Source organism: Anoplophora glabripennis, unplaced genomic scaffold (assembly GCF_000390285.2).
Source record: "Anoplophora glabripennis isolate ALB-LARVAE unplaced genomic scaffold, Agla_2.0 scaffold93, whole genome shotgun sequence".
Classification (NCBI taxonomy): domain Eukaryota; kingdom Metazoa; phylum Arthropoda; class Insecta; order Coleoptera; family Cerambycidae; genus Anoplophora; species Anoplophora glabripennis.
The window spans coordinates 683,087-709,194 of record NW_019416235.1 but is presented as its reverse complement, the minus strand read 5'-3'; the positions used below and the strand labels follow the sequence as shown (position 1 = coordinate 709,194).

General features: G+C 33.1%; 1 protein-coding gene across 1 annotated transcript in view; it reads left to right on the top strand.

The window, feature by feature from the left end:
• The window catches only part of LOC108903628 (nucleolysin TIAR-like), a 205,211-nt gene that overhangs the window by 151,173 nt on the left and 27,930 nt on the right, over positions 1-26,108 (top strand). Inside the window, exon 5 of the mRNA XM_018705862.1 lies at positions 17,782-17,884. Coding sequence (XP_018561378.1) covers positions 17,782-17,884 — 103 coding nt within the window. The remainder of the gene's footprint in view (positions 1-17,781; positions 17,885-26,108) is intronic.

Below are 26,108 nucleotides of genomic sequence, written 5' to 3'. Positions count from 1 at the left end.
ATGGGGTTGTGGTACAATGATCATGAATTCCAGTATTTTTTCAGTCTCTGACTATTCAAATCGGTTTAAAATCTAGGAAACTATCTAGAACAGTTTCTTGACGTTAAGGTCAAAACACAAACTGATCCGGGATAACCAGATTCTCCTTTTTCTGTTTTTTAACACCCTGTATAGATATATGTAATCATGTGATCTGTAATATAAGTGGATAAAATTAGTTTTTGCTCTAGTATGTTAAATATTTAGGCACTAGTGTGAAAAGGTACACAAATAAATAACAAAGTAATTGGCATTTCTACTAAAACCCGATCTAAAGCTTACGCTGCATGTTAGACAAATCCCTGTAGTTCTTGGCAAACTATTTCATGAGAATCGAAGAGGTATTGTTACTACCATCGAATATTCTGAGTTTCAAAGTTGATGAATCTTGAATATGACACGGTCCCAGGAACTATAATGTTAGGTAACTGTTCTGATTTTTTATAGAAGCTCTTGTAAAGTTAGTGATCTGCTCCAGAGTATTTAAAACGGAAGCTTTGATTAAACACAACGTAGCTAACGGGTATTCGGCGTATTTCGCCAAAGCTGCTTTACATTGGTGGACAGGAAATAGTAGCATTTTTTTTCTAATTCATAAAAGTGTTTTTAACATAAATGTAGGACTTGGGATATTAGTCCCTTTTATGATGTATCCCTTTTCCGGCATTACGGAATATTTTTAAATATTAAATTGCACTTGACATGTGAAAAGATTTATTACCGCTTTGGATAAAACGGTAGTGTAAGATAAAATCAGATTTCCTGTAAACAAATTGATTTTTAAGGATATTATGTGAAGTGGGAGGTATATTTTAATATATTTCCGCAAAGGGGGATGTTTCTGTAACAGCCAGTACAGCTCGTTAAATACTTTACTGGCATTTTAATAGTTTTGTGGGAAAGTTCTAGGAAAACATGGTATTTAAGTCATTATTTATTACAACTTTTTTCAAAAACGTACTCTGAACGGGTGTTATATATCCAGTAGCGCTTGGTGCATAGCAAAAACGATCCCCTTAGATTTTATCTGCGGCCGCGGCATTTTGTCTACATTCACCATAAAAACAATGTACACATTATACTGACACAAAAATCAATCAGGCTTTCGAAACCACGTCAGGTCTTTGAAGTCAGACACTTTAATAAAAAATACTCGGAATTTATCATTGGAGTTGATTCATGCTTATTCAATAGAAAAAGACCAAGATAAATGTAATGATATATCACATGCTAGTGTACTTAGTGCAATGCTATTTATATGTTACATTAATGATTTATTTTACTGAACGTAAAACTCATTTGTTTGCTGATAACATTCCTGTAAAATATTAATTAACAGCATCAATTATTCAATGTCTTGTTAAAAGTAATTAGTGATTTAATAATTATCAAATAATTGTTAACATAAACAAATAAATTTTAATAATCAGAAAATTAAATTTAATGGTCATTATCGGGAGCGAGTAAATTATTTAAAATATTTACGTATTGCTATTGAGGAAAAGCTTAATTATTATTGAATATTTGGCAAAACGTACATTGAAAAAAATGGATTGGTATAGAATTTGTGAAGTGCTAATATGTATAAACTAACATTTTAATATATAACAGCGTTATTAAGCCTCGTTTTGAATACTGTTCAACTTTATTGTTTATGTGTCAGCCTCAAATTATGCAGAATAGACCTATCTTCCTATTAAATTGTAACAGATATAGTATAAAACGAATACAACAACAGTTAATACAATTTGCAACACTGATTTTTATTCATAAACTAACTAATATCGCACCCGAAACATCTTTGTGCTAATTTATTCGTACAACACTCGTCAAATAAACCATATTGTAATGTAACTGAAAATGTACCAAAAACATTGTACATTCTTAACGACTACATTGTACATTGTATATAAATTAACGACTACATTGTATATTGTATATAAATTAACGACTACATTGTACATATCCTTAACATTGTACATTGTATATTGTATATAAATTAACGGCTGCATTGTACATTGTGTATAAATATATTCTTAACATTATACATTGTATATAAATATATTCTTAAAGACTACATTGTATATTGTACATACATTAACGACCACATAGTACATTGTGTATAAATATATTCTTAACGACTACGTTGTATACAAATTATATTTGCAAAAAAAATCTATAAATGTTTTTTTTGTAGAAAGAACAATTTTAGTCATTTTCTTTTTATTCAACTACGTAGTTACTTTGGATTAAACAAATAACTAGAAAATAGCGTTTTTCAAAAAAAATGAGGAAGCATTTCTTCTTCAATATATAACTGGGAATCAAATGAACTTATCGAGTTTATGAAATACTTAGTATCTCCGGCACTGTTGTGAGAGAAAACTTGACCTAATATAACGTATAACGAATTAAGTTCAAATATATTTATTATAGTGGATATTTACAGTAAATAAAATTTTTCAAATACTCTTGGCCCCGTATATTCTGGAATAATGTCGCTTCCGCAGACTTGCAAAACGGCATTTCATTTGTAACTAATAAGGCCGCCACATATTTATGTAATAGCTGAATAATAGAAAGATCTGTGGCTCTTCGCAGGGTTTTATTGCTAGATGTGAGAATTCTTCTGCACTTCGCAGACGACCACGCAGGCGTCGTGACGCATTGCGTTTTATTATTAATATTACGTTTTCCACAATAAAATTTTCAATACAGCACTAGCACATTTAATTGAATAATTTAAACTGCGATAATAAACGGAGTTTGCTAACAACACGAATATAATCGTAACTAGTTCACAGAAGTAACTAGGGTGAATGGGGGAAGTGGAACATGAAAATGAATTCCTCATTCTTTATGACTGTTCCACTCTTTTGTTTTATGGAAAAAAATCGTGTTATTTCGCGATGCTCGAATTTACAGTCTGTCCCTATTTCTTTGGCCTGCATAAATAGAATTATTCTTTGTCCAAGCTGGCACTCGGCCACTAAAATTCGTAACGCAATCTAACAGTCCAACTCATTACTTTAGATCTTACATCAACTACTTTTATGGACTCAAAATTGAGCTTAAGGATGCTACTCAACTCGATAGGATCTTTATTTCTTTATGTTAAATGTTAAACATGTAGAACGTCCTTTCTCTTTAGTCAGTAAGCATCTGCATTGAAAAAAATGCGGTAAATTTACATATACTGACAAAAATATCGATGAAAATATTTTGTAAATTTTTCGAAAAAATGCTATAAAAGTTCTAAATAATGTAACTTTACAAATATAAATGTAATTATACAAATATAAGTCCCATTAAATTAAAAATGTATACATGGGGTAAATTTACATTATACTGACGAAGATGTATGTAGATGAAAACATTTTGTAAATTTTTACATGAAATGTGTATTTGAAATATTTTTCGGCAAAATGCAGTAAAATTCTAAATAATGTAATTATACAAATATAAGTGTAATTATACAAGTATAAGTTTGAACAAATTAAAAATGTATAGATTCGGTAAATTTACATCATACTGTCAAATACATCGATGAAAATATTTCGTAAATTTTTATACGAGTTGTCGGAAAAGTACAAATATAAGTCGCGTGAAATATAGATGCGTTACATTTACATTATACTGACAAATACATTGTTGAAAATATATGGGTTTTGTATATTGAATTTCTTTTACAAAATGCAACAACAGTTCTAAATTATGTAATTATACAAATATGTGCCATTAAACTAAAAATGTGTAATTGCTTAACTTTACATTATATGGGTCTAATATATTTCTGAAAAAAGCCATAACTTTTTTAAATAATGTAATTTTACAAATATAAATGTAATTATACAAATATAAGTGCCATTAAATTAAAAATGTATACATGCGGTAAATTTACATTACATTGACGAAGATATCGATGAAAACATTTCGTAAATTTATACATGAATTGTGAATTTGTAATATTTTTCGGAAAAATGCAGTAAATGTTCTAAATAATGTAATTATACAAGTATAAGTTCCATTAAATTTAAAGTTAAAGTCGCATTATATTAACAATGTATAGATGCGGCAAATTTACATTATACTGACAAATATTGTTGAAAATATATTAGTTTTGTATATGTAATATCTTTCGCAAAATGCAGTTCTAAATAACGTAATGTTACAAATATAAATGTAATTATACAAATATGTGCCATTAAATTAAATCTGTGTAAATGCCATAAATTTACATTATAAGGATATAATATTTACGGAAAAATGCCATAACAGTCCCATTAAATTAAAAATTTATGTAATTATACAAATATGTGCTATTAAATTAAAAATGTGTAAATGCCGTAAATTTACATTATACTGATGTAATATTTTTCGAAAAAATGCCATAATATTTCTAAATAATGTAATTTTACAAATGTAAATGTGAAAATTTAATGTAACTTCTATGTAATTTTACAGTGACGACTGCTATTTCTTTCATTATTGTAGAATATCATCAATATTTCGATGGGCTTCGGTCATAATAAAATAAACGGTGAAAGGTATGAGTCAAATTACTATGAGGACTTGTTGATTAAAAGTATTAAGAGAAGTAGTAATAGAATAAACATTATATATCTCCAGTTGTAAGTTGTTGAGGTATAAGCTTTAGAGACAATTAACAAATGAGTGACACAAAAACCAATTAATTTTGCTTAAGTAAAAAAACCTTCAGTTAAAAAAATTGTGGGGTTTTCTAGTCGAATAAATAAATGAAGTTGAAAATTCCCTGTTACGATGCATCCTGACAGTTCCGCTAGTGTAATTCTTATACTTTAAATTTAATTTTAAGAATTACAAACTTCGTTAGCAGTTTCCTTTCTCTTTCGTCCAATAGATTTGAATGATAAATAACGCTGTTGCACAAATTACAGTAAACTGTCTACCAAACACTCTTTTCATTATCTTCCGTTGACATTAAAGCATTTAGTCAAGTTTCAAGGAAGGCATTTTAACGTAATTCATTTAACAAATCATTACTTTTAATTTGGGTCCCAAACTCTCTTTCTCCGTCTCTCTTTGGCTACCATCGGCATTTAAAATAATACATTTCATTACACAACGCTGAAAAACAAATAGCGACATTCCTCCGTTTTGCACATATTGCTCGAAATAATTAGTGTGCTCATTTCCCTACAACTTAGTTTTCATTTGCTGTCAGAAATTAATGACTATGTATACACAGGATATTTAAGAAAATTTGTACAACGATTTTAAAGAACTGCCACTTTTGGTACTCACCAAATTGGTGGCATCATCGAATATTTACTGTCATATGTCATTTAATGAAATAAATGATAAATGAAATACACAAAAATAAGTAAGTCACAATATCTTAAATATTCGGGATAATACATTTGATATCGTCTTCTTGCAACAGCATCGACTTCTTCTGACAAAGAGGAGGCTCTAACCATATGAACTCTTTCTTGATTTGCATACATGTTCTTTCATAATATCACACAGAAACTTGAAAATTTAGAAAAAGAAAGATTAAAAAGACAAATTCAGATTTACTACAGAATTTGAGAAAATAAACTTATAACGAGCTTCCAAAGGTCAAAGTTACCTAGTCTCCGAACAAATTTGACCCCTGCATATACAGGTTCGGAAAGTACCGATGGTCCATCTGCCGTTACGTGAGAGCGATAAAGTAAGACATAGAAATCCGTGCGATAGAGAAAGATGGCTGTAATGAAGGAGTCTAATAGTCACCGCCCATTTCGCCCTTCTACAAATAAGAAGTGGATCATATTTGTGGAAGGGCGAAATGGGCGGTGACTATTAGACGCGTTCATTACAGCCATCTTTCTCTATCGCACGGATTTCTATGACTTACTTTATCGCTCTCACGTAACGGCAGATGGGCCATCGGTACTTTCCGAACCTGTATATTAGGATGTTTTGAGAATTGCTGATACATGTATTAACTTGAATAAGTATTTTAATTTCAATAAAACAATTAATTTTAATGGCCTTTTCCCTGTAAGATGCAGCAGTACAGCAAATTAACTTGCGGCACTTCAGGGTAGGAGTTGAGAGCAATTTTTAAATTCAAGACGTTAATTGCATCAAGACAAGAATTATTCGGGGTCAAAGCAGTTTTAGTGGTGTTCCCACACAGGGCAACTTCTCTGTTCTGCAAGAAGTTGTTTGAAAATTGGCTTTGCCATATTATTTAGCGGACGGGTAACTTTACAGTGGAATGCGGAGTCCCATCTTACGTCTTTGTTTACAATTGTGCAGGCGTAACACTTCGGGAAATGCTCGAAACGATGAGGGTTTAGATCCCAACATTATGGAACTCATTTTGTTGAAACTGCCGGTCATCTCGTTTGAGACTTGTCGTTTGCAGTATATAGAGGTGTGGGGCATCTTTATTTTTGCCTACTTTCTGACCGCTGACTCCTGCCCAACCCCTACCTTTGAAATTTGTTTATAAACTTTCCGAAATCACGGCCCGAATCAGACAAAACCGAAAATGTTCGCTTACGATATCACCACCCACTCAACCTTTCTATCACTAAGTAAATACTTGTGATTTTGCAAAAACTAACAGATAAGTAAAAATTCAGATAGCTGTTCCACTGCGAATTTTAAACCGAAGCAATACGAATTGAAGCTTGTACTTTTTGCTTATATTTATTTGTAAACTGCTCACTTGGAACCAATTAAGAGTTTGTTATAATATTAATTAAATCACTAATTAGCAATTAATTAGTGCAACCTCATATAGGTTAGTTAGTCACGTTAAATATTAAATTGATTAGTGCTTTTAAGGTTTTCTCTGAAACATCGAAAATTGTCGATTCTAAATGCTTATCTCGTTATCATTTTCCTAATAATTCGACAAAAAACTAAACTTTTAGCTGAGTTAATAATGGATCGTAAATTAGAAATGCTTAAGAGTTGAATGACCTCCAACTGTGATGGACAAGTTATTATGCACATGCGTACTGGTCATTTTGACCCACTGAAGACGAATCTAAAGTCATAATTTCGTCAGTTCGCATTTTGACCCTGACATCAGGACACTCTTCCAGAAAACGGATTTAGAGATTTCAAACTAGCCTGAATAGTCAGTACTTGGAAAAACATTTGAATTTATGATCTCATTGCACCATAACCCCATAACCCCGTACCCCATAACTCCGTACCCCATAACCCGTAACGCAGGTCTGTGTGAGAATGTAGAACCACGAAAGTCTGTAGGAACATTGCTCTTATGCTACAGGGGTCCGAAACTACATGACTGTGGGTACCCAGGCTTCCCTAACCCAATGACCCCGTAACCCCGTAACGTGGAATGTGCGAGAAAATGTAAACATGAAACTCTATGGGAACATAAATCTCATACTTCAGGGGTCCGAGCTACATGACTGTGAGTTGGCAGATTTCTATAACCCATAAACCCCAGAACCCCGTAACTCTTGTTGGTCTTGTTGGAACTTCGTAATCCGTTAACCATGCAAGCTCCTGTGGCTGCCTAACCTGCGGCATACTGATTTGGGTTACAAAGTCACCCGAACTTTTTTCTCTTTGTATCTCGACTGAGGAAGGTAATAGTACCTCTTTGACTGTACAGTTAGTGGTAGTGAGTTTTTGCCATTATGGGGTTCTAGGATTATGGGGCTATAAGGTTATGGTGGAATTATGACCACTCTAGTCCGTTTGAAATTTTGAAAACCGCTTTTTAGAGAAGTTTCTTGATGTAAGGGTCAAAACTCAAATTGACCCCGAATCTAATTCAGATTCAAATTCAGCGATACACTGGTCTGATCAACGGTCCAAACCACTTTTTTAAGACGCTGTGTAATTAGTAAGTGGTAAATATACTACCAGAAATCCGCTATTACTTTCTATATATGTGTTGCTATCGCTGCTTCCATGTATTTTGCACATTTCCATCTTGTCATACTTACTTTACTTCACTTCCTTCGTCGATCCATGTTTCGTCCAAGTATTAAAATTTTCTTCCTTGCTGCCAATAAGAAAACTTTTCCTGATAACTGAAATTACATATACGTAAAATTTGCTTCAGTGTGTTCTTGCTCATTATAAGAATAAACTAACTTAGATTCGAAAACAAATGATGATTTTTTTTTTATTTTTACGATCTACTAACATCAACAATGAACACTCCGTATTTTGGAACAGAGGAGTATATTCCAACAAAAGAAAATTAAAATTCGACGATTCCCTTCAGAGTTATGGGAGCAGTTAAAATAACCCACTGTATAACTTAATTTGTTTTTTTAATTTTACATCGATTAGTTCTTCTGCAGCTTTTTTGTTCGTTTGTCTGGTTACAAAATCCTAATTGTAACTAAAAGAATGGAGTCTAAGGCCGGCGTAACGTATTTTGCATTTTAATGATATTGCAGATGGCGCTAGTTGCCAAACTTTATTCTTGGCTGGAACTTTTATTATTCAAATTGTTTTTGCCACCGTGGACTCACTATCAATTAGTGCCTTTTTAAGGCACTTCGCCTGCATTATTTAAAACCTTCTGTAATTGTTTGCAGTAACGCAAGTATTGAAAACTTCGCAACAGTTGTTCCTTCCGTTAATTCCGGAAAATTTGTAACAGTTCACTGGTAAATGCAAGAAAACAAGAAATTTTACTCACTAGTGTCAAATTGACAATGACCCACCGCCAAAGAAATATAGTAGGCCACATATCAGTGTATCTTTCAGTATTTTGATTTGCTGAATCCGAATCTAAGGCCAGAATTTTCGGAAGAGTTCGAGTTTTGACCCTACTATCAAGAACCTCCTAGAAAGGGGTTGACAAGATTTCAAATCGAATTGAGTGGTAAGTGACTGGGAAAACATTGAAATTCATGATCTTATTGCCCCATAACCCCATAACCCTATAACCCCGCAACCCCATAATCCTTGTATGCCACAGATTAAAGGATTATGGAATTACAAAAGAGTTACAGACTCAATTCCTCAGAGTTTCGTCGTTGGGTTATTATTTATTTGGTTATGGGGTTGCGGAAGTCTGCCAATTCACGCACTTTCGAACCCCTGAATTATGAGATTCATGTTCTCACAGGGACTTGTGGTTATACATCTTCGCACATCCCGGGTTACGGGGTTAAGGGGTTGTGGGGTAGGGCAGCCCGCCAACATACAGTCATGTAATTTCGACCCCTGGAGATATGACATTCACGTTCTCACAGAATTTTGTTTCTACACTCTAGCACATCCCGGATTATAGGGTTATGGGGTTACAGGGTTTTGAATCTACGGGGTTGTGGGGTTATGGTGAGATGATGAATTCAAATGTCAACTTTATTATTTAATTTCATGTTCCTTGGTAGGTATTTTAAGACGCCCGGTATAGCATTTTTTACTCTTGCGAAAAATGTTTGTTCCATTCAGCGAGTGCGTTACTGGGCCTTTTTTCTGGGGCAGTGTGGAATCAACACCGGTTCCATTGTGACTTGGTAGCAGCAAGGGTGAAAAGCAAAAAAAAATGTGAATGGGGCCAGTGCGAAAATTATATACAATCCAGTCGGTGACATTTTAGCGTGTCTATTTGCTCTCTTTAAAACTTTTTGAATGCCGTGAATCGTGCCTAAAAATTTTCCCTCGCTCCGCCAACTTTTTATGGTACTAGTGTGGGTAATTAATTAATTTGTTGGCAGGAACGTCACTGAAGCCAAATTCATAGTATTATGACTTTTTAATTTAAATAACACCAGGGCGGGATAAAGTCGTTAAAGCTTATGTTCTCACCTCGCATAATAAAGTAGCAGAATCATCTCGGATATTCTATTTTTTTACACGAAACTTGTTCTTTTTAAAAGCAAAGCTGTGTTTTTTATATATTAAGAAGATCAGGTATTTTACGCCTAATGGACAGACTTTATTAAACAAAAGATACACCTTCTTAGCTTTACCTAAATATTTTCTTCCTTACCGCACGCTTATTAACGAATTCTTCTGCTACTAACTCTTCATTAACCTTAAAAATATTTCGCATAATATGGCCAATTTAACAAAATATTTATTCTTATTTCTACTAAGCTCAATATTATATGAACTGTATTAATATGCTAGCTATTAATAAACGTTGTTTTTGTCGCAACTTACTCATCACACGCCACTGAATTCCTATCGGTGAGATGTAACGCTGCCATCTATTGTGATACCTTAATGTTAGTAACAAGAGTGGTTATTGTAATTGCTACAACGCTAAATGATTTGAAGTGACATCAATGAAAATACAGTGAACGGATCAAATCAAATTTCCCGAGATAACTGAGATGACGGTATTAGCAGGAAATGCATTTTGACCATTACTCATGGCGATTTACACATGTCACAGGTCACTGCAAGATGGCTTCCTCCAATGTTTACATTCTGTGATGAATGACAACGACTATTTGTCACATTACACACCTCGCTAAAAGTTTAGTCCCAATACATGAAACGCCGAAATTATTTAATCAACTCATCCTGGTTGAAATTCGTTTGTCCAACTTACAGATTTTAGAAACAAAGGTAGAAGATAATTTGTTTGAATATTTAACGATTTCGAACGTCAGGCATTATTTGATGGATTACCTTTTTATTTTATTTCACTTAACTATTAAAGTTACTACCTTGTCTGTAGTGTTTAATATAAGAGAATTATAGGAAAATAATTAGAATTGATCGAATTAATTTAATACCATCAGTTCTTTGAATAAACAGGTGAATTATTTAGGACTTATACTGGATGATAAGCTGACCTGCAATGCAAAAGTTGTGTGTAAGGCGAAGCAGACATTGTGTGTATGTCGTCGTCTTATCGGTAGAACTTGGAGGCTGAAGCTAAGGATGTCATACTGGATGTATACATCGATAGTAAGACCTAGAGTTCTCTACGACGCTGTGGTATGGTGGCAATAAAACACAACAGACCACAGCGAGGGAAAAACTGAACTAAAATCCAGATATTGGCCAACTGAGGAACAATAATGATTGGAGATGTAGTTCCTATTCCAGGAATATGAAACCAACTCTGGGGATGATATGCGACAAGATGGGTCCAAGAATTCACTTCCGTGAGCCATCCGACACTCGAGTAGAGGATCAGAACAAATGGGAGGAAAATTTTGATACCCTGGTCAGATGGAGCCTGGTATGGTTTATGGATGAATCCAAAATGGCTAGGAGGTGGGTGCAGAAATATATGGACACATATCTCCGTAGGGAGGGCCTGTGCGAAAAAATTTTATAGGGACTTGTCATCTTATTTTTTCATGTTCTATCTGCACCCGAGAGATTTCCCACATTTTCCCGGACGCCCTGTATATTCCGCAGTAGCGCAAGCCAAACAAGACTGATTACGTGGATTTCGAAAGCAAAGCGAAAAAAATTGTAATATGGTGAAACACTTTATGTTCTAAAACCGTCCTATTCATCGTGCCTTGTCTTAGAAAACGGCCGCCACCGACGCAGTAACTTGTGTCACCGTGTACAAAGAGTTACAGTTGATTAATTATAATGCGGTTGGTATAATCTGCATAAGGCCGAAATCGATTATTCTACGTCATCGTTATAGCTTCGGGGGCCCACATTTAAAGTTTGTTGACATAAACTTCCTTTAGATATTTTTCGTATAGAAATTATTATTCGACAAAAACGATATGTAAACTAATCTAAATCCGGGCGGAAGCTAGTTAAATTAAAACGAGTCCTTTATTAAAAAGGTCGGACGGGATATATTTTCTTTCCAGGTTAAACATAATCTAAACCGCTCTAATAAGTTGCTTCCAGAACTCGCACGATTTTGGGGAAAGTTCTCGGTATAATTATCTTAACACGTACGGAAAATGTTTTAGCTGCGCACTCCCAGTTCTGGGTCCACTGAAAGTACCATAAAAGAAGGGATGAAATTTTACGCGGTTCTTTCATTTCTTTGCCGACTCTAAATTATTTATATTTACTAGGGTCTCGAATAAATGGGCGTAAATGCTTTTATAGAAATATTTTTCTGCGAAATAACAGGCTAGAGAGACAAGTCAAAATATTAAAAACCTTTGGGTACATATTGACTTAGCAATAAACAGGTGCAAGCCGAAGTGGAAGACTATTCACGAATATTTGTCCTGCGGTCGCAGCATTTTGTCAACAGTCGCTGTATATCAATAGTATGTCCACCAATTCGTGATTATTGTAACCAATAATTGGATTATTTGACAAATTATTGTTTTTTCCTCACTACGGTAATACCTAATGTAAGAGATTTTAGACGTGTGCCATGTAAAGAAAATAACTTTTAGCTTTACAGGGTGTTCCATTTCGCGTGGGTGCTACGTAACGTTGTTGTTTTAAATGGAACACCCTGTATATTATGGCGTTTTTGAATTCCTTAGGTAATATTAGGTAGAGTTTATTAAATGTACATGGTGTTTAAAACTTACCGTTTTCGAGATAATTAGTTGTTTTTGAAAAAAAAAATCACGATTTTGACTCTCCAAATTAGGCTAGATAGCCTCTAAACCGAAAGAGTTAGAAACCTGCAATTTTCACGGTTCGTTTTGGCATAAATTACTCTATCTTGTCATCTATGAGCAAAACGTGAACGTTAATCAGACTCGGAAATACTGAGACCTACACTGAATAATCTAACATGTTGAAAAACTTTTTTAACGTACATGTGTTTGGTCCACCTAGTTTAACGTACAAGTTATAATAATAACGACTAGTGCGTTATAAACACGTTTTACTACAGTCTATTTGAATACACAGACTTATATCAAAACGTCTAAACACTCCTGTAAATTAGAAACTTAGCCTACCAGATATAACGTACAAGTTTTAATGATGTGGTAAATACATTTTAAGCAAATTCTGTTATATATAGAGTACGTACTCTTATAAAAATGTCAAAATTATATACATATTGATCTTTTTTCGTATTTTCACTTTTAACGTACACTTGGTTTAACGTACATGTGTTCGGTCCACCTGATTTAACGTACAAGTTATAATAATAACGAGTAGTACGTTATAAACGCGCTTTATTACAGTGTATTTGAGTATACTGTTTTCACTGTTAACGTACACTTGGTTTAACGTACATATGTTTGGTCCGCTTGATTTAATGTACGTTACAATAATAAAATTAAACGCTCCTGTAATTTACGAACTTGGCCAACCAGATAAAACGTACAAGTTTTAACGATGTAGTAAATACATTTGAAGCAAATTGTGTTGTATATAGTGTAGGTAATTTTTTTTTTAAGAAAGCCAAAAAGTGTCAGTCAAATTGATATTTTTTCATATTTTCACTGTTAACGTACACTTGGTTTAACGTACATGTGTTCGGTCCATCTGATTTAACGTACAAGTTATAATAATAACAAGCAGTACGTTATAAACGCGTTTTGCTACAGTGTAATTGAATATACAGACTTATATTCATATCAAAACGTGTAAACACTCAGGTCAATTAGGGCCTACCAGATATAACGTCAACATTGTGTGTGTAATCTTATAAAAAACTTAAAAAGTGTCAATCAAATAGATATATTTTCATATTTCCACTATTAACTGGTTTAACCTACAGATGTTTGGTCCACCTGAAGATTATTAAATGTAGGTCTCAGTATTTCCGAGTCTGAATAGTGACACCCTGTATATTATCGATTTTATTAAAAACATGAATTTGTAAATGTACGTAAATTTGTACATTCAGTTAAAACTGTATTCTGAGGACTCCATTAGTGACACTGTATATGTGAACTGAAGACTAGATATGTAACATCTAATGTAAGTGGATAGAATTACACCTATTGACATGACTATATATGAACCGCCGTTCTCAAATCATGTTCGTCAAGAGCCCGGAATGTATGTAATACATATCGCTATAGTTTCGATGTATCCATTAAATGTGATATGTTAATTTGCTACAAGAGCAAACGTAGCAGAACGACAAGAAAGGGAATTTATCCTTTGGGAAGTTAAGTAAAGTGTAGTTTTGGAAATAACAATAAAACTGCACCATGTATTAAAATTCCGTCGTTTTTGCGAATGAATTTTCAGCCCATTTAATTTGGTTTATGTATTGTAACAATACGGTAATAGGAAAAGGGTGTGCATTCCGTAAAGGCTATATGTACCCAAACAAGAAAAAGGGAACACACTTCAGCTCGATAGCAGTTAAAAACGTATTTAAATATCCATCTCAAGAAATAACAATCGTAGAGAAAAGCAATTTAATTCTATCTAATACAAGTACTTGTTGCAAACTGCAGATCGTAAAATTATCCAATTCAGTGGCGTCCTAATAGCTGAATGACGTGTAACGGCGCCGAATAAAATTTTATTGTCACTAAAACTGTGCTGGCTTTGCTCTTTTACGCCAATTAACAAAATACGTCCTAAATATTGGACAATAAAGGTTTTTCTATGAACATACCCTACAAAATCCATTCTGAGAAAAAAATCGAATTGTTATAAGACTTTTTACTTTTAAAAAACTTGTATTTTATTCGTTCTTGACTTACGTACCAGGAAGGGCGGAAAAATTTAGGTACAAAGTATTGAAAAAAAAATCAAACAGTAACACAACACCAGTAAAACAACTGTAGAACACAACAACAGCACGTACAACAGCATTACAACTGCTGTGTACAGTACCTTTTCTCTTGAAGCATAGGTAAGGAGCATCGGCTTCTTGTACCTACGAAAATTGCGCAAACAAAGCTTGACAGATCGCAAGTGTTTGAGCAAAAATACAAAATTTTATTATTTTTAATTTTTATTAAATACTCGACTATGATATTTCCATTTTTACTTTTGAAAAATCTCCGAGAAAGATACTCCTCGTCCTCTGTCAACATTGTGGAGGATAGAGGTTCAAAGCAGCACCTACGTTAAATCACTACCTTGTTGTCCAGGACCGTATTAATAACTATTTTTTCATTGCATAATTGAAGTTTATTTTCTCCCGAAAACGAGAAAGTATAACTTTTTGATTGCAGATGTTCACGAGAACTGTATTTGAATTTTTATTTACTGCAAGTGCCACGCCTTGAATACAAAAAAAATGTTTTTCGGAGAAACGAAGACTTTAATAACATTCATAAAAATATTATAAATTTTTAATACTGCATCTCGACATACATCATCGTTATCCCTTTTATGACATTCTCTAACAATACTTCAACGTATATCCAGACAAATATGGCATATGTGTTTAAGGAACAACGGATAACGGATCCAGCCAGAAACTAGTTCCATTATAAGGAAAGCTGCATTTTATTGCTTTTTTACTATTCCCAAACAGATTACTAAATGATTCTCAGCTGCTTACACCTAAATGAGAATTCATGGAATAAATAATGATACATGTGGCTTCCCAATACCTATAAAAATGATTAATGGGACTTATTTTCCACAGCAGATTGTGTCTATTGAATTTTTCTATTAAACTATTGAAGTAATATGTTATCCTTAAGTCTGCATTTCCACCAGACATCCATCTTAAAATTACAAATCGCTTTCCAACTTTTTCCACCCATGGTTCAAAACAAATCCATTATTTCCAGCAAAAATAGATATAACGAAAATCTGCGCCCTTGTTATCCCAGCAAAACTTAATGTTATCGACGTTTCTATAAGTGGGATTATATAGTGTTATTCTCGGCAAAGAAAAAGTAGCGCATAATCCGCAACTTCGACAAACTACATCGTCCGACCAGTGATTTGAAATGAAATATTTTTGCATAACAAACAAAATCGAACGTTATTGGACGCAGATGATAGGATTGAGTCAGTAAAGTATACAGGGTATTCCATTCGAAGTCTTCTATACAGGGTTCAGATAGAACATGAAAAAAATAAGATGACAAGTTCCTATAAAATTTGTTCGTACAGGCCCTCCCTACGGAGATATGTGTCCCTGAATAACTTTTAAAGTACTTAATATAATTTAATAAAAATTGTATATGGTGGACACTAGTAATGACCTCTTAAAATAGTGTCCTTGAAACATATTTAGCTTTTTTAGTTTACAAGGAGCGGGCTAAGTTTTACAACTTAATGCCTAAATTTTTAACACCCTGTATGATAAAGACTTTAAAATAATAAATCTGGGTAGCTTCAACCTTAGACTAAAAAAAGATACTCTTGTTTATAGTCGATAAAATGAACCGTTTATGAGAAAAATAAACGAATCCATGTTTTATTTTTAATAAAAAGGGCCATGATTTCGATTTTTGTTTTCTCGACAACAAAATGCGATACGAAAGTCATTCAAACATCAGGAAAGTTTCATTTGAAGATGTTTAATCCGAAAAATACAAAATTAAAAAACGTAGCACGACTAGGGTTTCTGATTTCTCGGCCTACTTTTTTTCTCGGGGCTCGAGAATTCTCGACTAGGAATTCCCGGGAATTCTCGAATTCTCGAGAAATTTCGAAAACTTAAAAAAGTCACAATTTTGGTATTGCAATGCGAAATATAAACATGCTATTATAATTAACAATCATTTATTATTATTTATTCAATATTTTTATTAATTACTTATGTTTCTACTTCTACTAACAAAACTAAATTAAACTTTGAGTTTCTTCTTAAAAACCTTTAACTTGTTTTTTTATTAATCACTTTCAATATACTTAGATATGTTTATTTCAATGTTTTTGAATCGTAGCTTTCTTCCAATAATAATTATTAATAATCATTAATCATGCAGTCTTTTAATTAAATAAATAGTAAATAAGGAATTTAACCGAAGAAATCTTAAAAAAAAACAAGCTTTAATTTAGAGATACAGAAGCGTTATTCCTATTAATTTATCACTTATAATCACAAGCTTTTAATTAACAAAACAAAAATAAAATAATCAACTAAAGGAACAGGAACTAAATATTTTCAGAATCAACATCAACATTAGGTATCTGCTTATAATAAAATTTCTACACAGACTTATAACTAGGTACATTAAAAAAATAAGAATCATCAAAGTAAACTAAAGCCTTAAAAACTTAAAATAAATAAATCATGAGCTAGTCGAGAAACCACATTAACCGCTCAGTTATTTGTCGAGAAACGAATTGAACGCATGAACGAAACGAACTCTAGTCAAGAACTTAAGACGCGCGTGATTTTTAAATTTCTCGATTTCTCGACACTTTTTTCTCGCTTGCGTGCTTTTTTGTAGTGTATTTTTGTAAATCTGTGAGAACTGCGACATTGTTATAAAACCGCCCTTTGAAAAAGCAACAAATAATTCCCCGTTTGATTAATGCAGGCGAAAAGCATAAATTTGCAGCGCATTGTTCCCGCGTATTTGTCCAACATGTATAATTTCAGTTTGTTTAACCAAGAGCACGTTTCGGCTTTTAGCCAAAGTTCAACAAATAATAAAATGTTGTCGCTCTAAAGCCACCGCTGGAAACATTGCGTAAAAAAATATATAAACGAACCGAAATTGTTTATCTTCCATTTTCCTTATTAAAACCTGCACCGTCACGTAAACGCCCGGCAATTGTGTTCGAACTGGTGTTTTCGTTTGTTTCGATTTATTTTCGGATGTTTTTAAATCATCAATTCGCAAGCAGGAGCAACAAGCAAACGCTGTAACGTGTATTTTTTTTAATTCCCGACAACGGTTAATTAAAAATGTAATTCGAATTCGCCCGCAAGGGTTGCTTCCTTTTTTCTTATTCACGTCGTTGTTTCAGGAAGCTGAAAGTGCGATCGCCGCAATGAACGGACAGTGGCTTGGAAGCCGGAGCATTCGAACGAACTGGGCAACTAGGAAACCACCGGCTCCAAAAAACGAAGGTAAAACCACATTTTAAACAGTCTCTTTTTAGGTATTTATACGACAAACGTTTCACACTTTTTTCAGGACTGGAATTTTGTCTCATGGAAAAAGGCACAACGCGCGAGCTGTATACAATATTTTTTCCGCTAAAATATGTTTTAAATTAAATTGTAAACAATATATTGTATACACTAATACTCGAAATATTCCAATTAAATGGGCCTTTAAATCGCAATTTTGATCAACTTTCCTGAAATAAAATAAAGCGTTTTTTCAAGATAACTCAAAAGGGGTAAAAACTAGAAAAAAAGCTTCTTATAAAAGTTGCAGAACAGACAATTTTACATAAAAACGATCTATTGACTTTTTCTTCTACTATTAAAATTAGCAGAATTTAAGGGACTATATGAGAAATTTTTAAAAATCATAAGAAAAATGAATGGGTATCTAAATTTTTTTTTCAATCTACTCTAAAAAATATAAAGCTTCTTTCCAGAGAAATAGATATTTTTTTATATTTAATAAAAAAGTTGTCAAATTGTCAAATTTAATGACACACACAACACAAAAACTTTTTTTTATAACATTCAATTCATTATTAAAAAAAATTAAAAGCTGCTTTCAGTATTTTAATGGTAGAAAAAAGTCAATAGATCACTTTTATGTAAAATTGTATGCTCTACAACTTTCAGAAGAAATTTTTTTCTAGCTCTTACCCTTTTGAGATATCATGAAAAAACGCTTTATTTTAATTTTTTACTGTAGAGCTTTTTGGAATTTTATCACTCAATCTTTTATGCCAGTGAAGCTGCAGGAAAAATAGTATAAATATTTTAAACCTTTAACACCCTGTATCTCCGTAGGGAAGCGTCTTATCGAACATTTTTATAGGGCAAAACTTGATTATTTTCGTAGGTAGAATACGCCATTAAAGTTTGACAAAACTTATTAACACCCTGTATATGTACTTCAAACTAACTTATTATCAAAAATTCACGCAAGTTGACCAAAATTGTGATTTAAAGGCAGGACTAAAATGAAGGCAGCTACTAACTATTTTCCTGCATTTATTAGCAATTAGTGGTATTTTTTCCATACGTTCATTTGAATCAATTTTTATGTAATTATCCAATGATTAAAAAAATAGGTCGTGATCCCTAAAATATATTCGCATAAATATTTTACCGATTGCATTACTGAGTGGCAAAAACTTGATGTGTTTTAAATTGCATCAAATTTAAGGAATTATAATTAACGACTAAATAATTATAGTGCGTGTCTTTCTATTAAGACATTATTTAGAAAAAAAAACATATACCTTATTCATAAACCATATAGCTGTCAACAAAACACTTCACCAGTTTTGTAAAAGGTGACCAGTTTCGTTATACAGGGTGTTTCAGAAACAGTTAGTATCCAAAGAAATACAGGACGTAGTATAAAAGGTGTGACTTAAACTTGAATCATGTCCATAGCACAATTTTGTAAGTCATAATCTGTAACTTATGAGTTATTTTGTGAACAGTTCTCGTAGCTTTCAAACTGGAGATTACAGTCAAAAGTAGAAATGTTCCTCGTTAAAATTCAAAACTTCAACAGTAACAAGTGCATATAATAAGCCTGTTATTTGCATTTGGATGAACTGTACAGCAAAATCTATAAAAATGTATCGCCGATTGCCGCCAATTAACCAACATTGCATAAAATATAATAAAAATAACTAACACGAAACAAAATGTAAAATTATGAACTCGTTACTGATTGAAGTTGGGAGGTTTTCACATAACAAGTAAAAAACTTTTATTTTTCTGACTGCAATTTTTTTATTAAAAAAAGATGAATAATTTATTACAAAACCGTTCTGCACAATATTTTTTGCAGTAAATAAATAAATATTGAAATTGAAAATTGAAATTTTCATTCAAATAAATGCTTTATTGACACCAAAGAAATCTTTATAGACCGATCGAAATAACTCATTTAGAGAGAAAAAAAGAAAATTATTACCTGGATTTTTATAAGTGGAAATGGTAAAGGGGCTTATAATAAATAAAATAAAAATAAATGAGTGAGCAGGGGCGGCGGAGGGTTGATTTGGGGTGGGGGGGTTGAAAAATTGCATCATTGGGATTTCTGGCGAAAGTTGACGTCAAACAAAAAAGTATCCAATATAAAAGTTGTACATCATGCAAAAATCTACAAGTTTTGTAGAGATCACTTTTTAAGATAACCCCAAAATTTCCGAGAAAATTGCGAAAAACAGGTTTGTTTCTGATTTTTCGTTTTTTGTTTCTCATTTTCGCAAAAATATTTTAATTTTGACGAAACTTGGTAAAAGTATACCTTTGTGTTTTTAGATAAAATATATAAAAGTTTCCGAGATATTCATTTTTACCGGTATGAAACACTTTTTTTTCAAAGAAAAATTCTACTTAGAAAAATCATCGTACAGAGTTCTGCCATTGATCATTTTTTTCGTTTCTACGTATACTTTTTGGTGAAATAAAAAAATCTGTAATCACAATTCAAAAACATGCTCAAAAATGTAAAAAATATAAAAAATTACTTGCAGCAATTAAAATTTCGGGTTTTCCGGTCAACTTTTCAGTTAATATACTTTTTATTGCTGAAATATCAAATCATGGAGAGTTAATTTATCATTTGTGCATTTGTAATTCGACTTAGATGTTTATAGCAATACTGTACAAAATAAAGTTTTGGGTCAAACAATGAGACACAGTTTATTTATATATTTTTCCATGAATTGAAAGGTGTAATCAGTTTTTGAATTTTTTTTTTAATTTAAACAAATTACCAACAATTACTGGAAAAATTTTTATTTCACCAAAAAATATATGTCAAAACGAAAAAAATGATCACTGGCAGAAAAAATGTATATTTCGGAAACTTCTTGTTATTTTTACATAAAAAAAATGTGGTTATTTAAGACAGAAAGGTATACTTTCACCAAGTTTCGTCAAAATTAAATGATTTTTGCGGAAATGAGAAAGAAAAAACGAAAAATCAGAAGAAAACCTGTTTTTCGCATTTTTCTCGGAAATTTTGAGGTTATCTTAAAAAGTGACTTCTACAAAAGTTGTAGATTTTTGCATGATCTACAACTTTTGTATTGGATACTTTTTCGTTTGACGTAAGTAAACCTTCGCCAGAAATCCCAATGATACAATTTTTCACAACTTTACAACCCCCCAATCCAAATCAACCACCCCTGCTCACGCATTTATTTTGTTTTAGGTTTATTACAAGCCCTTTCACCATTTCCACTTATAAAAAGTCCACGTAACAATTTTTTTGGTTTGGACTATTAATACAACAAATGCAAATACAAATTTTATTTGTCTCAATTAAATCGTTTCCTTAGCGTACTAACATTAAATCCGGCTTAGATTATATACGTTGGTGTTAAAAGCTGTTTAATAAGGTAACTGTTAAATTTTACTCCAGATCTATTAATAGAAAGTGCGAAAATTCAAGGAATGAAATTCGATAAAATGGCGAAGGCGCCAATGTTTTGCGAAATTAACAAATTAAATTTGAAAACGGCTTTATGTGACACTCTATTAATTATATAGGGTGCTTTGATAACTGCATTTAAAACTTCTATTTAAACTTTAATCTACTTAAATTCACTTCAAAACAGTTTGTTACATCGAATTGAACCAACGAAATGGTACTTTTCATGTATTAGTCCATTGTTTGCGACGATAGTCAATCCTTTCCAGTATCTACGCTATGTAGGTAGTAATTAAGATAATGCTGATCACTAGAAATAATAAACTAACTTCCAAAGGAATGAACTTAACTGAAAATACAAAATTTCAGAGGTTTTATGACATGTGGAATCTCACAGTGCTACGCTTTTTGGCGAGAAACCCCCTTAAGACACCTTTTCGTTGAGCCCCTTGTCTTTGGAAGCAGAAAAATTTGGTCGCAAATTTGATTATTTTAAAAATTATTAGTTGGCAAGAAAGCCATTGAATTTAGAAACTTTTTTGTCTTTTGATATTTGTTTCGTAAAACGCAATATTTTTGAGGAAAATGGCGAATCACGATATGCATTCGATCACATTTTAACATTTTTCTCGAAAACATTGCTTTTTACGAAAAAAGTATAAAGAGACAAAAAATTTCTAAATTTAATGGCTTTCTAGTGGAATGATAATTTTTAAGAAATTTTAAATATGCGACCAAATTTTGTTGGCTCCAAAGACAAGGGGGCCCACGAAAAATTATCTTAAGGGGGTTCCCCGCCAAAAAACGTAGCACCATCAGATTCCACATGTCATAAAACCCCTGTGTACCAAATTTAGTGATACTCGTACAACAGGATTCTGATATAATGAGAAGATTATTCTTAGGGGCGGACTTCAAGGGGCTGTAATTCCGAAAGAGAGGGCTACTTGGCAAAAATAAAAAATACGGGTCCCCTAAATTTGTCTTAAGAATCTGGACCAAATTTTGTTGCATGAATTTCGGGACACCCTGTATTGTAATAATTATTATCAGGATGTTAATGGTAAGTTTTGCCAAACTTTAATGGCGTATTCTACCGATGAAAATAAGTAACTTTTGCCCTAATTTTTGATAGGACGCTTCCCTACGGAGATACAGGGTGTTAAAAGTTTTACATATTTATATGATTTTTCCTGTAAACTAAACTGGCAAAAAATATTTAGTGATAAAATTTTGGGGATGACATCTTTTTAGTAGGGACTATTTTTTTCATGGATAACTTATTCCAAAATACACTCCAGTGGCGTAGTTATTGGAGAAGTAGGGGACCTTTTTTTAAAAAAAAATCGTACGCCACTGGTTTTTTAAATAATTTTAAATGTTTTTAAAAAGTACAATCAATTTGTGGCAATAAAGTATTCTTGTAAAGTATTCATAAAATTTACTGGTCTTTAAATATTTGAGAAATCAAATGAGAGGGTTTGCTAGTACCTACGTTGCTATTTATCATTTTCTATTGTTTGCTAAATGTGAAACGATAAATTCAATACCTAATACTTTTGAGAGATGTCAAAACACTATACAACGCCATTGCTTTGTGTGTTGCAAAAAGATTGTTATTTTTCATACAATTAAAAACAGATTTTAATAATAAAAAAAAATATATCATTCAATTAAACAAATATTGGATTAGCAGATATACATTTTACATACGGTAGAGCGAATGGCAATGCTAGACAAGCTGAACGACTTTATAGACAGACTTTTCCAAATCGACGTTGTCCATCAAGGAATAATTTTCCAAGCGTTTACCGTCGAGCTCCTGAAACCGCATGTTCGCCGCTACCAAAACGTCGAGCAAGAGAAAGACTTGTTCGTACAGTTCATTTGGAAGACAGAATTTTGGAATCTGTAGATGAAGACCCATCTGTCAGTACCAGACAGATATCAACAGATTTGGGTGTATCGCATGTAACAATCTGGAACGTCTTACGTGAGCAGCAATTGCGCCCATATCATGTCCAGCGAGTTCATGCATCAAATGAAAATGACTATCAACCGAAAACGATTTCGAATTGTGATAATAACCACCAATGGGCCGATGAAAATCCGCATATTATTTCCCAACGTCGAATAATCAATATCCTAATCACTGAATTGGTAGATGAGATCCTTTGCTTGACCGGCTCGTTCTCCCGACCTGAATCTTTTGGATTACTTGTTTTGGGGCTACTTCAAAATTATAGTATATTGCACTCCAGTTTCCAATGGAGAAGTACTTCGACAGCGCATTGTAGAGGGTTTCGCAATCGTACACAATTCAGCTGGAATTATGAGGTGTGTAAGACGATCAATGCGGAGACGCTGCGCAGCATGCATTGCATTCCAAGGACAGCATTTTGAACATTTCTTGTGATGTTGTATTTGTATAGTGTTTTGAAATCTCTCAAAAATATTAGGTGTTGAATTTTTGTTACACATTTAGCAGTCAATAGAAAATTGTAAATAGTAACGTAGGTACATACTTAAGTATCTTCTTATTTGATTTCCCAATTATCTAAATACTATTTCAATACTTTATTGCCATAAATTGATTCTACATTTTAAAAACATTTGAGATTATTTGGCGTACGATTTGTTTTCAAAAAAGGTCCTCTACTCCCCCAATAACTACGCCACTGGAGTGTACTTTAGAATAACTTATCCATGAAAAAATAGTTCCTACTAAAAAAATGTCATCCCCCCTAATTTAATCACTCGATCTTTTATGACAGTGAAGTTACGGGAAAATTAATATAAATATTTCAAACATTTAACACCTTGTATATCCGTAGGGAAGCGTCCTATCAAAATTACGCCATTACAGTCTGGCAAAACTTAGAATTAACACCCTGTATAAAAATACCTTCTACAGATTATTAGAAGAATCGAATTTTCGACAGCAAGTTTCGTGCTTTCACGTCGACCCACATTTTACATGCCCTTAAATTACATTCCAATCAGCAAACTATTGCTGCCGCTACAATCACATATACGATTCTAGCCAGCCGACAAATATTTACTGTTTACAATCAATCACCGCCGAGTACAAACGACAAAAATCACGCCTTCTCTTTCAAAATATTTATTAAAAAGAGAAGCGCTTCCTCGATTCTCGTTCAGATTCGACCTCCGCGTGGAATTATAATTTCAACCATCAAGAACGCTCTGCAGTGCCATCAAAAACACCCCACCCTGTACGCCGGCCGCTGCGGATTGCGGTTAAAATCAGACACCGCCGCCTATCGCCTTTTGTGAAATATAAATCGACGCTGTAACCGAACCCGTCTGTAAATAGTGACCGTTTATGCGGAGGCATTTAGTCGGCGTCGCGACGTCATCTAGCCGGCGCGATCGGAACCACCGTTGGGGACCTGCTGGGAACTAGGAATACCCGCTCGGCGGCCCCCAGCGCTGCCCGTACGCCTTACTTGTTGAAACTAGCAAGGCGCTAATCTAATGTTTCTTTGATCGAATTATGTAGATCCTATCTACAGGGTGATTTACTTGGATGCAGCAAAAATTAAATTTTTTTGTAAATTTAATTAGCAATTTCATTCCGTTGTCAACACTTTGATCTCATGCAACCGTTGTCGATGACCTTGAATAAATCTTTAATGATTCAGGAATGGGAAACGGTTTGACCGATCGATTTCACAATTTGCAGACCTCATGGGCATGTATTGAGCTAAAAAGAAGCCCACAAACACTGGTACTATTCGCAATATTCGCAAAGTAGTCGTTGATTTTCAAAAACAGCAGATAAAAATCATTTTTGTTTGTTGTTTTGTCGTTATTGTTTGTTTTGTTTTGTTTGGGGTAATCGTGTGAAAAAATATTTCGAGACATGTGGTGATGAGACGCTTTGGACATGTAGTAAGACTTCCGGATGAGAGAACGGCATGAATAGTGCTCACAGGAGGTATAGAAGGTAGAAGAGAAAGAGGGAGACCTCGCACTGGACGGCTTCAAAAGGTGGAGAGAGGAAATGGGCGTTAGGGACTGGAGAAAGAGAGCAAGAAATAAAACTGAATGGAGAAGTATATGCAACCAAGCCATGGGCATACTTGGCCCGTAGTGCCGAATATACAGGGTGAGTCATTAATATTGGTACACAGCTTAATGACATATTGTTAACGTCAAAATATAGTGACTGAGCCAAACATGCCTTAATCAATTATTGCTCCTTTTCGTTCTACAAGGTGTTAAAGTTGACTAAATATTTTACTTTTTCATCTTTATTTTAAGTATGTATTGACCGATTGTTTTGAAAATTTGTAGTTTTACGTTTTTTGAGGAGGCAAATACGAATATGCAAACAGTGTTGGAGTCACGTCTAGAGGGCGCTAGTTATACTGTTCTATCAATGTAAAAATCTGTCTAACTTTTTGTATTTTACAATTTTTAATTTTTTAACTACGTTCAATTCTAAATAAAAAAGGTGGACTAGTTACAAATCGATAAACAAAACCGCTTTCGAGATACAGACGTTTTAAGTTTTTGAGATTCGTCGGGAATTAAATTAGAAAATTAGCAGGTCCTAAGATACCAAGCCTGAATTAAGAAATAAGACAAACATTACAGCAATTAAAGATTTTATTATGCATATCTTAACAAATTATTAACTACCAACAACTTGCAATGCATTTTCTTAGCCTTTTATTAAGATATTCTCTTCTCTAAAGAATAACGGCAAGGAAAAAACTACTTAATCAAATTGAGTAGGAA